At 43.1% G+C, this 15,000-nt stretch overlaps 2 protein-coding genes and 1 long non-coding RNA gene across 3 annotated transcripts in view; all 3 read left to right on the top strand.

The window, feature by feature from the left end:
• The window catches only part of LOC116221918 (collagen alpha-6(IV) chain-like), a 21,762-nt gene extending 14,829 nt beyond the window's left edge, over positions 1-6,933 (top strand). Inside the window, exons 5-15 of the mRNA XM_031574121.1 lie at positions 2,769-2,903; positions 3,286-3,330; positions 3,705-3,821; positions 3,939-4,054; positions 4,391-4,426; positions 4,566-4,628; positions 5,592-5,627; positions 5,837-5,878; positions 6,300-6,380; positions 6,540-6,584; positions 6,864-6,933. Coding sequence (XP_031429981.1) covers positions 2,769-2,903; positions 3,286-3,330; positions 3,705-3,821; positions 3,939-4,054; positions 4,391-4,426; positions 4,566-4,628; positions 5,592-5,627; positions 5,837-5,878; positions 6,300-6,380; positions 6,540-6,584; positions 6,864-6,870 — 723 coding nt within the window. The 3' untranslated portion in view covers positions 6,871-6,933. The remainder of the gene's footprint in view (positions 1-2,768; positions 2,904-3,285; positions 3,331-3,704; positions 3,822-3,938; positions 4,055-4,390; positions 4,427-4,565; positions 4,629-5,591; positions 5,628-5,836; positions 5,879-6,299; positions 6,381-6,539; positions 6,585-6,863) is intronic.
• Positions 6,934-8,637: 1,704 nt separating this feature from the next.
• Positions 8,638-9,726, top strand: LOC116221793. The gene is made up of 3 exons (XR_004164272.1): positions 8,638-8,705; positions 8,989-9,042; positions 9,665-9,726. It is a non-coding gene; the product is annotated as an uncharacterized LOC116221793 (long non-coding RNA).
• Positions 9,727-10,016: 290 nt separating this feature from the next.
• Positions 10,017-15,000, top strand: part of LOC116221917 (collagen alpha-2(VIII) chain-like) — a 7,099-nt gene continuing 2,115 nt past the window's right edge. The window contains exons 1-4 of the mRNA XM_031574120.1: positions 10,017-10,090; positions 10,475-10,627; positions 12,069-12,074; positions 12,632-12,721. Of these exons, the coding sequence (XP_031429980.1) occupies positions 10,045-10,090; positions 10,475-10,627; positions 12,069-12,074; positions 12,632-12,721 (295 nt within the window). The 5' untranslated portion in view covers positions 10,017-10,044. The remainder of the gene's footprint in view (positions 10,091-10,474; positions 10,628-12,068; positions 12,075-12,631; positions 12,722-15,000) is intronic.

Below are 15,000 nucleotides of genomic sequence, written 5' to 3'. Positions count from 1 at the left end.
GGTTGATGTGGAGGGGGATCCGGGGGTCTTAGCAATTATCACAGCGCTGCGCTCTCTCTCAAAGCTGTCCGCACACGGAGATCAGCCTCTGTCACAAGCACTCGGCACACGCTCCAGCACACACACACACACACACACACACACACACACACACACACGCTCCAGCACACACACACACACACACTGATGACTGTGCACACACTCATACACACACATATAGACACACACACTTCGCAGACTAGATTGGTCACCCCTCTCATACACCGACATATATGCTTCTCATGACAACAGTTCACCTCCATTTACCTGAGGGAGTGTGTGTGTACTTGTCATACTTTACCATACATGTTTAAGGCCTATGCCACTGCCATCTGTATATGAGTGTATATTCAATGTCAGGTCTTATTGAAGTAGCTTGCCTTAAGTAAATTCACATACTAGAATGTTTGTGTGTATGTGTGTATCTATGGGTAGGCTGAAGAGTGCAAATGAGATTAGCATTAGTTCAAATAAAAAATATATATATGTCTGTGGCAACTGACCTCAGAGGGTGAACTCTCTCTCTCTATCTCTTTCTCTCTCTCTATTTGAGTGCATGTGTGTGTGTGTGTGTGTGTGTGTGTGTGTGTGTGCGCGCGTGCACGTGTGTGTGTGTGTGTAAAGAGTGATAGTTTTCTAGAAAATAGCTGCCTCTGGTATTTTAATTAGAAGCAAGCAGAATCTGTCTCAAACCAGCTGTGTGAAAACCTATCATTATCCTTATTCTAACTTTCCTTCAGCTCATGAGAAGTGTGTGTGTGTGTGTTATCCACACATATCTTGTGTTCATGTTCCCGACAGCTTCTGTTGTGTTAGCCTAAGCTCTTTCTGAAAAGTCATTCACAAATTTCTCACAGTTCAACCCTCCTAGAGAGACAGGCCCCTCTCTCATTCTCACGCAGCAAGCACACATATACATATCAGCACACACACATGTACACACCCATACACTCCACACCACACTGCAAACACACTTTCAAACACACACACACACACACTCACCTGAAGTCTTCCATTTAGTATTAAAATCAAACCCTATCTGGATCACAGAATATTCTTGAGTCTTGATTTCAAATGCAAGACTCAACTGCAGTTGTATTTGCAGTCTGTAGGTGGCAGTATAGCTGGAGGGAGAAAGCCCTTAATTAAAATGTATTGATGAGCGTGCTGAATGTCAACATGGCAGTGCTGATGTTCAGGTGTATAGCTACAGCTTGAGTATAGACTGGATGGAGAATGGCAAACACATTTAGTCAGTTTAGTTTAAACACACACTATCTGTACATCTAACTGTCTGCATAGTTTTGTCCCTGTTTGCACCAACTGTGTGTTTCGTACACATTGCTGCTGCAAAGCTCTCTAGCACCACCATGTGGGCATCTTCTGTGACTGCAGGACATACTGCTGAAGAAGAAAATTGAACAGTATGAGAGGCATTTTGCTAATCAAGGGATTCCAGGCATAACTGTATTCTGACACAGATATGTAAGGTGATCGAAATGATCAATATTATCCAGAAGAAATGTTAGAAAATAAGGATGACTATACACATACATGTATAAATACACATTGGTCAGCATGAAATTGAAAGTGCAATGTTATTTGTCATAGCATGTGTCATAATGTTAACAGAATAATGGCATAACAGCCTATGTCACCTGTAAGGGATAATGTATAGTACGCTGGTCAGTATAGGAAAATAAATCCAGACGAGACGAACAGGACCCCGACGCGCAGCGGAGTTAAGTTGCTATGTCAATTGTAGTAATGCCACACATGTATGTCACTGGAAACAACTGACCATGAAAATATATGATAGAACCTAGCATTTACCTCCACGTGTTTCTGGCACAGTTATATGGACCTTATGACAGAGGGTTCAAGTGAAGTATTCATCACTTGTCACAGAACATATGCAACAGACATACCTACATTTCATCATCACAGTAGGATTTGCAACACAATTACAGTACATACACAACACATTAAGACATCTTATATGCTCATCAACAAGAGAGTATAGAAGTGTTTAGCCTTTCTAAAATTGGATTAATTGAAACTCACTTAATTTAATGTACCTGGTTATTTTTTCAGTCATTAACCATGGTTCATATGTGTAGGCGTAGAGGCAATCAGAACTACCACCTAGCAAGTAGGACATGAACATGTGTTTTTACATGTCAAGTATTGTCAGATCTTTGTGTTTTGGGTGTTCATTTTACAAATGAAAGAAGTCTTGCAAAAGCTTCTTAGTATAAACCTCTGCTATTTGTAACATGGTAATAACACATGTCTGAGTAATTACACATCTATAACCTCAATCTACCAGTACTTAGGCTACCTGTAAAGTGAACAAGTGCCTGTCCATGACCAGCAGGGGGAGACACATACATGAGACCTGTGGCCTCATTGGTTTAACTGCTTCTGTGAAGCAGCTTCACATTTACATTCAGACTATGTAATACTGTATGTTGGTTGAAAACAGAAACATGCTTCTAACCAAATTTGCCGCATTTGTTCAGTTCTAACCATCTCCTCTCTGCATTGCCCCGACCCATACAACACCATTCCATACACCACTTACATCGTTCTCTTTTCTTCCCTCCATCCTTCCTTCACTGTCTATCTGTCTGTCTTTCTGTCTGTCTGTCTGTCTGTCTGTCTGTCTGTCTGTCTGTCTGTCTGTCTGTCTGTCTGTCTGTCTGTTCCATCTGTCTGACCCCCTCCAGGGTGCTCCTGGTGCTCTAGGAAGACAGGGTCCTCAGGGACCCCCTGGCTTTCCAGGTCCCCAAAGCCCTCCCGGTGAAAAGGGTCACCGTGGTGACGAGGGCTACGTCGGTGGTCCTGGTCTGAAAGGAGATATGGTGAAGCGCTTATACCCAATACACACACAACCCTAACCCTAAACATTACACTCACTCTGGCACACGCACACACACACACACACACACACACACATAAGGGATGCATAGGAGTGAGCTAAACACTCATGTACACACAGCATCTTGCATAAACACTAGTTTATGACAGCTACTGTTTTCAGAATTGTATTATATTTTGCCATAGACTGTGATGGTCAGCCTCCCTCATATGTGTTTGCTTGACTAAAAGTGTTTTTCCACCACTATTACCACTGTAATGCCTACCTGTGTTGCTATGGCCTGAGAGATGAATGGAAGCCATAATAACTGCATGCACTTACATAAACAATCACATAAAGTCTGAATACTCTTCTCTTCTCTGCAGGGCAGTGCCGGTAGGGGAGGATTTCCTGGCTTAAATGGTGTGGATGTGAGTACCAGTGCTCTCTCTCTTGAGTATCAGGGATGGATGCATGTCTGTGTACAGATAAGTAGGTACCTCCAAGTACTAGACTATAGCAGAGCACCCTTACTTCTGTATCACCCAACACAGGTGTAAGTCTGCGGGTATAGATATTTTTGAGAGCAATTCAGTTCAATGGGAAACTCTCATGGCTCTCTTAGACAGTAGTGTAGTTATGGTAATGATTAGAGCTTTTTCAGACTTTACTTTACTGACCATACCAACGACCATGATAAGACATTTTGTGTCTGTGTGTTTGTGTGTGTGTGTGTGTGTGTGTGTGTGTGTGTGTGTGTGTGTGTGTGTGTGTGTGTGTGTGTGTGTGTGTGTGTGTGTCTCAGGGTCACCCAGGGCCAGGTGGCCTTCCCGGCCTGCCAGGATTGGATGGCTGTAATGGAACCCGTGGTAACTTCGGATACCCTGGCATCCCAGGACAAGATGGCTTACCAGGGTCAGCGGTAAGAGTCCACACAGTCTGCACAGTCCGCACTCTAGCTGGGAGTCCCTCTAGTGGGGAAATGATTGCATGTTAAAACGCTTACATTTTGAGCTTCTCCTCTCCTCCCTCCCCACAGGGTTTTCCAGGAGCGAAAGGAGAGACGGGTGACGTTTCGTTCAAAATCACCTACAACCCTGGCCTCCCAGTAAGTGAATCAGTATCAACACACCTCAGAAACCAGGCTCTACTCTTGTCAGTTCCACACACACACACACACACACACACACACACACACACACACACACACACACACACACACACACACACACACACACACACACACACACACACACACACACACACACACACACACACACACAGCCACACACACAGACACACACAAAAAACTACACAAAACACATGAGCATACAACAGTACTGTAGCTGCCATCCTGTCTGTCTGTGTAGAATGCCACAGGCACAGAACTGAAGTAGAGTGGAGAGAATGGCGATCCTAAGTAATGGAAGTCTGAGTGTTGTGTACATCTGATTTGTCACTTAACTGCTAACCGTTGCATGTGTTTGACAGGGAGACGTTGGTCTTGATGGATTACCTGGGCTCCCTGTGAGTATTCGGCTTGATTGGTGGATATCTATTCTCTCAATCTCTGTCACACACACATGAAAATTTGCTGTGTACATATATCTACACTTACACTAGAAAAGTGCACTCGCACTCATCAAATGCTTCTGTCTGTTTCTAGGGCACTTATGGACTTTCAGGTGTGCCAGGCTCATCAGGGGCAGTGGGTCCAGATGGAATCGATGTAAGTTCTTTTTTTTGCTCTCTCATCATCCTTCTCTCTCGTTTTCCATTTCTCTCTATCTCTCTCTCTCCTCTTTCTATTAAGTAACAGCATAAGTCATGCTGTACAGGCTGGCTTGATTAAGGCTTCCCTAATGAAAGTGCTACCATATCATTACTTCTACTATCGGGCTAAACTTAGCGAAACCCGTTGAAATTTGCTTACTTTGTTTATGACCAACTAGCAAGTCAACAACTTTCATAACACAGTCAAACATCAAGCAAGTGCAACACAAGAGAAAGCAAGACAGCAAATAAGTTACTGAATAGTCCAGCAGAAAGTAGCCCCCTACCTGGCGGCTCCAGAAACTCCATATAATAGTGATACTCTAACATCAGATTCAATATGTATGATTTTTAACACTAGTTTGTTGCAAGAAACGATAAGCATGTGATGTTGGCCCGTGACATGCTTTAATACTTACTAATTTAAACAACTGAAGCTGTAACTTTACCTTACTGTGTAACACACTTGGCTAACTGAGGATAGCTTAAGGTGATTTACATGCTAAACATGTTTTATTTGAATGGTGAGACTTCTAAACTGTGCATCTAACCATTTGTTACGTGGCACAGTGAACTCTTATTACAGGCTATGTATCTTGACATTTTTTGACAATACCAATGTTGTGAAATGGATGGAATGTGTTTGCACCAAGTATGGGTGGGTTTTAGAGCAATACAGCAGGAGCCATCAGCCAAATCGGGGCTTTGTTCTAGATTGTTCTAGATTGTTCTAGTTTGTTCTAGTGTCTTGAGGCCCGAGGCTATTCACCCCTTGCTCGCACTCACACACAATTGTAGAAATGCGTCTCACGTCTCCACATATCTTGTGTGAAAGTGTTCATGTCTCTCACTTTCTATGCTGTTGTATCTATTCATCTCTCTTTCTCACACTCCCTGCTTGTGTTTTACTCCCAAACAGGGAGCTCCTGGTCAACCTGGCAGGCGGGGTCAGTCTGTAAGTACACCACAGGGCCTCATAGGTCTGTAGGCACATCCCATACTCATCCACATTAAAGCCCACTGGGGCTCACCAGCCTCACCAGAGTTATGCTAACAGCCACGAAGGTCCACTGAATGAACCTTTGCACTGATACAACACCACAATCTCTTCCCTTTCCCCCACGGCCATGTTTGTGCATTATGACTCCTTTTCTCTCCCCCAAGGGTGACAATGGAAGATCTTTACCTGGAACCAAAGGCGATGAGGTGTGTATATGTCTGTGCATCATTCTGTAGAATGTATGTATATGTTTGTGTGTGCGTGTGTGAATCTCCATATATTCATTGTTTTTTTTACAAAATGTAAGTGCTTATGTATTGATGACATGGCTCTGTAGACTTCTGATGACATTTTATTCAGATGTTTACTTATCTGATGGCTAAACCTAATGTACCACTGCCAGGCAACAGTAACATTGATGTAACTGGGTCTGGGGCTTTAGGAGTTAATTTAGCTATAATGTAGGCTGTACACTATCTACTGGTAAGCTGTATGTAATATATGTGTGTGTGTGTGTGTGTGTGTTAGAGAGAGAGAGAGAGAGAGAGAGAGAGAGAGAGAGAATGTGTGGTATATATGTAGTATATACAGCTATTTAATTACTTCAACACTGTTGTGTGTGTATAGGGTGATGGCGGACCCCAGGGCCCCCCAGGTCCATTTGAAGTGGTGGAGCGTCCAGAAGATTATTATCAGAAAGGAGAGCAGGTGAGCTGGACCAGAGAGAAGAGGAGAAACAGGAGAGGGGAGGAATAAAACCTTTTCATAAATGCAACAAATGTCAGAAGTGACAGACACACTACTTGACCAACTGATGATTTTTTATTTTTTTTTAATCCAATCTAATCTATTTATGTACTTGTTCAGGGAGATCCAGGACCCAGAGGGGGATTTGGATCGAATGGTCCATCGGTAGGTTTGTGTGTGTGTGTGTGTTTGTGTATGCGTGTGTGTGTGTGTGTCTGTTATGTGTGTGTGTGTGTGTGTGTGTGTGTTTGTGTATGTGTATGTGTGTGTGTGTGTGTGTGTGTGTGTGTGTGTGTATGTGTGTGTGTGTGTGTGTGTGTGTGTGTGTGTGTGTGTGTGTGTGTGCATTTGTGTGCATTCATTTCTGTTTGTCAATGTATGTGATGGCTGTACACGTGTTCTTGGCGAGTAAGTGTGTGATCTGGATACATCTCCTCCTGTAAGGGTTTGACTGGACCTCCGGGAGAGAAAGGAGAGAAAGGTGTCCGTGGCTACCCCGGAGACAGAGTATGACGCATAGCTGACACACACCCCTAACACATACACACAGCAACAAACATTGACTTAATGAAGTCTTAATTGTTTGTATTGTATTGTATTGTGTATACTCCAATTATAAAAGTGGCTGGGTAAAAAACTGACTTGCTGGTCAAATCTGAATATAATGCAGTCCATCTACTTTGGCTGGTAGACCAAAAAACTGTATTTGCACTCTTGATCACATCCACAATAGATGATGCTTGATGTGTACTGTGAAGTGGAAAGGGCCATATCAAAAGAAAAGGGAGCCTCACACACACACAGACACACACACTCACACACACACACTCACTCACACACTCACTCACTCACTCACTCACTCACTCACTCACTCACTCACTCACTCACTCACACACACACACACACACACACACACACACACACACACACACACACACACACACACACACACACACAAACACACACTTTACAGCACTTTACCACAATTTACAGCTGAGTCATTCCATGTCAAGTGGGACAATGGCTCCCACTCGACCGTCTCAGATTTGGCTGAAAAAATTCAAGGCTGTTTATACACTTCTTAATAGGTATAGTCCCAAATATTAGCTCTCTACTCCCAATAGTTTTGTCACAAAAATATGTTTTAGGGGTGAGGGGGTGCCTGTACTTAAGACGTTTTTTTTTCTGTAGAGCCATTTTCAAATTGCTGTAACTAGACAAATATTTAAACTAGCTCCTTCAAACTTTCTAGGCTTAAAATCTGATGCCATTACTTGAGGAATATGGACTTCCAAGGGTGTGGCTTGGGTATATCATAGTATTCGGGGTGCTTGAATTTCCTCGAAAATTTTACTCTACGCTCTGTTGTAGCATCTTTGAAGGCCTGTGGAAAGCTCAATGTTAAAGCTAGAGACTTGATATTATACACAGATTTTATACACAAACGCAGTTAAAACTCTGTGTCATAAACGTACCTTTTGTTACCATTTGAATATGCTTCCATAGGCCATTGAATGCTGGGCGTGTACAAAAATCCCATATTTTCCAAAACATATTTTGAGAAAATGAGGCAGATCACCATCACACATTTTTGATATGTTAAGAACAAATATTTAATCTTTTCAAAACAATTAGTTTCATGTTGATAAATGCTGTAATTTTTTCCCTAAGGCATGCCAAAAATTGCACAAAATGTATTTTCATCCATTTTCAAGCTTTAATATCTTTCAGACTATTCATCACATAGGGACAGTCTTTTAATACAATATACAGAGCATACATAGGAAGGTCCGTGTATAATATCAAGTATCTAGCTTTAACATTGAGCTTTCCACAGGCCTTCAAAGATGCTACAACAGCAAATTCAAGCACCCCGAATACTATGATATACCCAAGCCACACCATTGGAAGTCCATATTCTTCAAGTAGTGGTATCAGATTTTAAGCCTAGAAGTTTGAAGGAGCTAGCCTGAATACTTTTCTAGTAATAGCAATTTGAAAATGGCTCTTCAGAAAACGCTGCTAAAAACGCGTCTTAAGTACAGGCACCCCCTCTCCCCTAAAATATATTTTTGTGACAAAACTATTGGGAGTAAGCTAATATCTGGGACTATACCTATTAAGAAGTGTATGAACAACCTTGAATTTTTTTCAGCCAAATCTGAGATGGTCGAGTGGGGAATTTTCCTTAAATTGTCACGTTTGGCGTGGAATGACTCAGCTATGAATTTTTTTTTTCAGGGTCGTCAGGGGGGTCTAGGCCTACAAGGGTACCCTGGATTTATGGTAGGTCACAGTGTGTGTGTGTCTGTGTCTCTGTGTGTGTGTCTGTGTGTGTGTGTGTCTCTCTCTCTCTGTGTGTGTGTGTGTGTGTGTGTGTGTGTGTGTGTGTGTGTGTGTGTGTGTGACATGTGTGTGTGTGTGTGTGTGTGTCTGTGTGTGTGTGTGTGTGTGTGTGTGTGTGTGTGTGTTTCAGAGAGATCACACTGGCTTTCCATGAAATGTATATTTTATGAATCTATTGTGTGTGTGTGATATGACATCACTGTCCTCCTACACTCCTCTGCAGGGCCCTTCTGGTGATGTTGGTCTACCTGGACTCATTGGTACACCTGGACCCAGGGTTTGTTTCCGACCTGCATGGCATCACACACTTGCAACACACGCGTATGGCATTGATGTTTTCTTGAACTGTAGCAATACACTGCAATACTGCTTCTCTTTTTATTTCTTACCTTGACGCAAAATCATAATGATAATAGGAATCACCCCATCATACATTTGCACAGCAGTATGTGACCAATCTCTCAACTCGTGTATTTGCCAATTGGTGTGATAGTGCTGCCAACACCACCAGGGGGCACTGTTCACACAAATTCAATGAAACTTGACAAGGATAGTTGAGATCCTGCAGTCACATTTCAGAGCAAATAATCAAATTCATCAATTTTGTAAGGCATGCTATGTCATAACTGTTTACCAAGAGGAGTATAGACATGGGATCCATGATAATAAAGTATAAGTCAAACATATCACAGATAATCAAGTGTTCAACTCAACTACCACAGAGAGTTTAACAGACCATCTCCATATAATATTGTTTAAGAGATCTGTGGAGGGAACAGGGGATCTCAGCAGCCCAAGACCTCCTGCCCACTGTGCATGGCCTTGTCAATTTAAATAGTCACAAAGTACAAGCACGTGTCCAATCAGGAAGGGTGGGTCTGAGTGTCAGTGTCTTACAGGGCTTTCGAGGAGACCCTGGGCCGAAGGGACAAACTTTTTACAATCAAGTTGACTTCACAGGTAACAGGCTCTCTCTCTCTCTCTCTCTCTCTCTCTCTCTCTCTCTTTCTTTCTTTGTCTCTTTCTCCCTATCACTCTTTCTTTATCTGTGTCTTTCTTTGTCTCGTTCCCTCGCATCTGTGCCAATACCCAGTCCTAGTAAATATGTGCGTTATGTATGTTCTTCTGTATTCACAACATCCTGTTTGTATAGATCTGTGTTTGTTGATGTCTGTGTTTCAGTACATGTGTGTGTGTGTGTGTGTGTGTGTGTTCATCAGGGTTAGTGGGGGACCCCGGGTTTCCTGGCCCGGTTGGGTCAACGGGGGACATTGGGGAGATGGGGATGCATGGACCTCCAGGAGAGAAAGGCATTCCTATCGTAGGTAAGTGACCATTATTTCTCTCTCTCTTCCTCTATCCCTGTGTGTGTGTGTGTGTGTGTGTGTGTGTGCGTTTCCTTGCACATGCATTCATCTGTGTCTCTGTTCACTGCGTATGTCTGTGTGTCTGAAGGCATGTGATGAATGTGTGAGTTCTTTAGGTATACTACAATAGTGGAGCAATATTGCTATTATCATTTAAGTATGTTATACATGGACCAGTGACCCTTTTGTTCTTGCTGTGAGAGAGACAGAGACCATTTTGCTTATGATGTTGAGGATCACCAACCACACCTTTCCATCAACTTTTTTGTATTTCACTCTCACCATTTCTGCTTTTCTTCTTTTGTGTGTGTGTGTGTGTGTGTGTGTGTGTGTGTGTCTCAGGTCCTATGGGAGAACCAGGTTATGCACCAGAATCAGGGCCCCCAGGAGAGAAGGGGGAACGGGGTCGCAGATCAGGCGACACTGTGTCTGGAGAACCAGGAAAGCGTGGTGTGGCCGGCTCCAGAGGGCCACCAGGGCCCCCTGGCACCGCGGGTAAGGAGTTTCTAGGGACCAAACTCTCTTTCCTTCTCCCCCCTTTTCTCTCTCAATCTCCCGTCTCTGTACCCAGTATACTTTGTCTAAGTGCCAAAGACGTGGTTAAAGTGTTTGGTGTTGAATGTGTTTGTTGAATGTACCTCCTCTGTGCATGCGTTATGTATTTACAGACAAAATCCAGATATAACCAACTGAAATGGACAAATGTTACTATATCATTTGTCATGTGCTGTGAACAAATACTTTTCTGACGCCGTATGGGGATTTTGTTACATAACACAATGTGTACATTCACACTTTGGAGAGAACTGATCCGAGGAGGTATTGGAAGTAAGACAGTAAGGAAGGATTATCAATTATAACTGTAAGGAAGGATTATCAATTATAACTGTAAGGAAGGATTATCAATTATAACTGTAAGGAAGGATTATCAATTATAACTGTCCCTGGCACGACCCAAAGGCCGTAGGTGCAGACTCGGACCCAACCAAAGAAAACTCTAGCAGGCGAAAACAGGTTCCTCCAAAGATCTCAGATACTAGTCTTGAGCAGGAGTTTCACAAAACAATGACTAGGCAAGAGTCAGAGACGATACAGAGCAGGTTAACACAGAGCATGAAAATGCACTCACAGATCAGGCAGGAATCAGAAGTAATACAGTTATCCACCAATAGTGCTAGATCCAGAGAGGCAGAGGCGGAGGCGGAGGCAGAGGCAGAGGCAGAGGCAGAGGCAGAGGCAGAGGCAGAGGCAGAGGCAGAGATAGAGGCAGAGGCAGAGGCAGAGACAGAGGCAGAGACAGACCATGCATAAACTGTGACTTGAAGGTAGGATAACCCCACAAAGACTGAATCACAAGGCAGGGTTTAAATACAAAGACTAATGAATTAGCCAGTCTCAGGCGTGTTGGCAGCAGAGCGTGTGAGAAACCAGGATGTGAAAAGTCCAGGCAAAATCCGGAGTGGATTGATGGAGGGGTAAGGGTCGCACAGAGTGGAGCGGAATAGGGAGCTCAGGAAGGAAAAACTCAGCTCAGGAACTCGAGGGGTCGGTCCCAACTGTGACAGTCCTGCTTGTTCCACAATGTTGTCATGCTTGATGTACACCAAACATGCAAAAGCATGCTCTAAAAACATTCACACTTTTAAGATCAGTTTGATTCTGATCCTTCCTTCCTTCAGACTCTACCTCATCCACCCCCACCATCGCTCTCCCCTTGTTCTTTGTTGTTTACCTTCGGGTTGTTTGATGTTTACCCTCTAGTTGTTTGTTGTTTACCCTCTGATTGTTTGTTGTTTACCCTCTGGTTTGTCCTGTGTGCTGACCCATGTTCTGTCTGATCTGCATGTTGGTGTGACGTCATCATTGTGTGTCCTCCACGACATGAGATCATCAGCGCGTGACTCATGATCTGTGTTGCTGTATGGTTCTGACTTAGCTTGTGGTGAGCCTCCTCTTCAAACCCAAACCAATTCCTACTGACAACTATTCTACTGAAGCATAACTCAGTTGACTCAGTTTTACGCATGCAATACACCAGTATTCACTGCTGTGTAGTAATATTCTAAATTAGCCACACGCAATGTCATGTGCATGGTCTACAGAAACATTACATAGTAGTCTACAGAGACATTCCATAGTAGTCTACAGAAAAATTCCATAGTAATCTACAGAAACATTCCATAGTAGTCTACAGAAACATTCCATAGTAGTCTACAGAAACATTCCACAGTAGTCTACCTAAACATTCCATAGTAGTCTACCTAAACATTCCATAGTAGTCTACAGAAACATTCCATAGTAGTCTACAGAAACATTCCATAGTAGTCTACAGAAACATTCCATAGTAGTCTACCTAAACATTCCATAGTAGTCTACAGAAACATTCCATAGTAGTCTACAGAAACATTCCATAGTAGTTTATCAATGTACCATGTAGATAAGGGTAACACGTATAAGATTGTGTGTGTGTATGTGTGTGTGTGTGTGTGTGTCCTGTAGGAAAATACTGTGTGCCTGGCGATCCTGGAGACCGAGGAGAGCATGGAGGCCGAGGTGCACCTGGCGGCAGAGGTCCGAAAGGACTAAGAGGTATCCGCATGCAATTCAATGAATTTCCATCTATTTACATAGCGCCATTAACAATAGACATTGTCTCCAACCGCACAGAGCCTTAGACCTAAACCCCCTAGAGCAGGGGCGGGCAATTAATTTCCCCAAGGGGCCACATGAGATAGTGGGACTGTTGCGGAGGGCCGGACTAATAGGCTGAACTCAATTCTGCTCAATATAAGTTGTATCTCTTTATAAAAAAACATTCAATTGTATGGTTTTGATTAACTGCTACTGGTAAGAGTAGATGTTACATTTAGGCTATCAAAAAAAATTGCTGCAGGCATAGTAAAAACGGCAACATTATTTAATCAACATTCACCTATACGATTTTGAAAATGAGCATGTTTTTGCAGTATTAAAGGTGTTCCCAGACGATCAATACACATGGCACACACACACACACACAAGAGCAAGCTTGCAATGCAATAGTATAAGTATACAAATTAATATCAATTTCTATCAGCGCAAATGGTCGCAGGCACGCCCACACACACGAATGTAGGCCTACGGAAATAAAAAAATATCCCGCTTGTTATACGGTTACTTGCCAAAACAATAGAAGACATTTCTCCAAAATACCTCTTTTTAAGGATTTTGTTGCCGTTTAGTTCTTCACGCAAATGCGAAGCAACCCACCTTCTGACTTCAAGTTTCAATGACTTTCAGTTACGTTAAATGACCGGACTACTTGCGTTGCGGAATGATATGAAAGATGTGAATTAGAAGCACAAAACCCGTTGCCAATGACAGCAGTCATACATATTTCGCAGCAGTGAATTTACAGACCTGCCAACGTTGGGATGGCCCATTCAAATCAACGGAACTTTTTGGAACATTCTGAAGAGCCGTATAATAAGTACAGGTATTTACGTTTGATTACTAATTTACAATTGACCTCCGCGGGCCGCACAGGGACAGCCAACGGGCCGCAAATAGCCCTTGGGCCGCACTTTGCCCAGGTCTGCCCTAGAGCAAGCACAAGGCGACGGTGGCAAGGAACACTCCCTTTAAACAGGAAGAAACCTTAGCAGAACCCAGCTCAGTGGGGTGACCCATTTGCATGAAGCCGGCCCGGAAGAGGGATAGAAGCGGGTGAGAGAAGTGAGAAAAGATAAGCTGGCAGGCAGATAATTCATGCATAGATCAAGCTAATACTTCAGACATACATCATATTGGCATACATACATATAGGAAGCAGGGAACAGCAACTTCTTGCAGTGAAGAGTCTAAAGTGAGAGGGGAAGAAAGAGGTCACACTGAGAGAATGAAAATAGGTATTCTAATAGATTGTCTTGTATACGTATACGTATACGTATACGTAAACATAGGGTTATAATGGTGGAGAACAGTGGTCACGGCCAATGATCCTACTATAGGGAGAGAGAAGAGAGTTAAGTTAAGAGATTAAAAACAACATGTTACAGTAGCCAGACATCAGAGAGATAGCGGAGATAGGAGGAAGAAGATGCGTGGCGTGACACATGAGAAGATGGGTGGCATGACCAATGAGAAGGCCTTGGCAATCTTGCCAGTCTTTCTTTAAAAGAAGAATGAAGAGGGAGGCCAGAGGACCCATGAGCGAGGAAACACAAGCGCATTCTATGCGGAAGTCTTTTTAGAGACGGGTCTTATTTTAAAGTTATCTTACAAGAATAAGAACAGGAAAAGACAGAATAACAGTTTTGAACAGTCCACGATGCCCTGCTGTCCAGTGAGATATCACGTTAGACAGCATTTGAAAGCATTTCGAACAGACCCTAGGCCTACAGCAGGGAATGGTGCATGCTGGTCCAACACCATCACGAAGATGGTCCGGCAGGCCAACTTCCGAGAGGCAACAGCAAAGGCAGCCCTTTCCACCAAAGGCTCTTCAATGAGTGCTGGACCCCTGCACACTATTCCTAACTATTGGGAGTAATAAAGAAGAAAGTTTTAAGCCAAGACTCGAAAGTAGAGAGGGTGTCCACCTCTTGGATAGAGGAAGTACGATTATTCGAAAGGAGGGGGCTTCGATAGCAAAGGCTCTGTTTTCATAGTTTTTAGCACTCTTGGAATTACGAGAAGGCCTGCATCTTGAGATCAAATAGTTCTTGATGGGCAGCATGGGAAAAGTAAATCCCAACGGTAGTCCGATGCTATGCCATTCAGGGCTGTGTATGTTGGAGGGAGTATTTTTAAATTGATTCTACTTTTGACAGGAAGTGTGTGAGCGTCAGTACATCAGCATGCAACTGAGTAGCTGAGCTAAAAACCTA

This window comes from Clupea harengus, chromosome 9 (assembly GCF_900700415.2).
Source record: "Clupea harengus chromosome 9, Ch_v2.0.2, whole genome shotgun sequence".
Taxonomy (NCBI): domain Eukaryota; kingdom Metazoa; phylum Chordata; class Actinopteri; order Clupeiformes; family Clupeidae; genus Clupea; species Clupea harengus.
The sequence above is the reverse complement of the archived record's forward strand: the minus strand, read 5'-3'. Positions and strand labels throughout refer to the sequence as shown.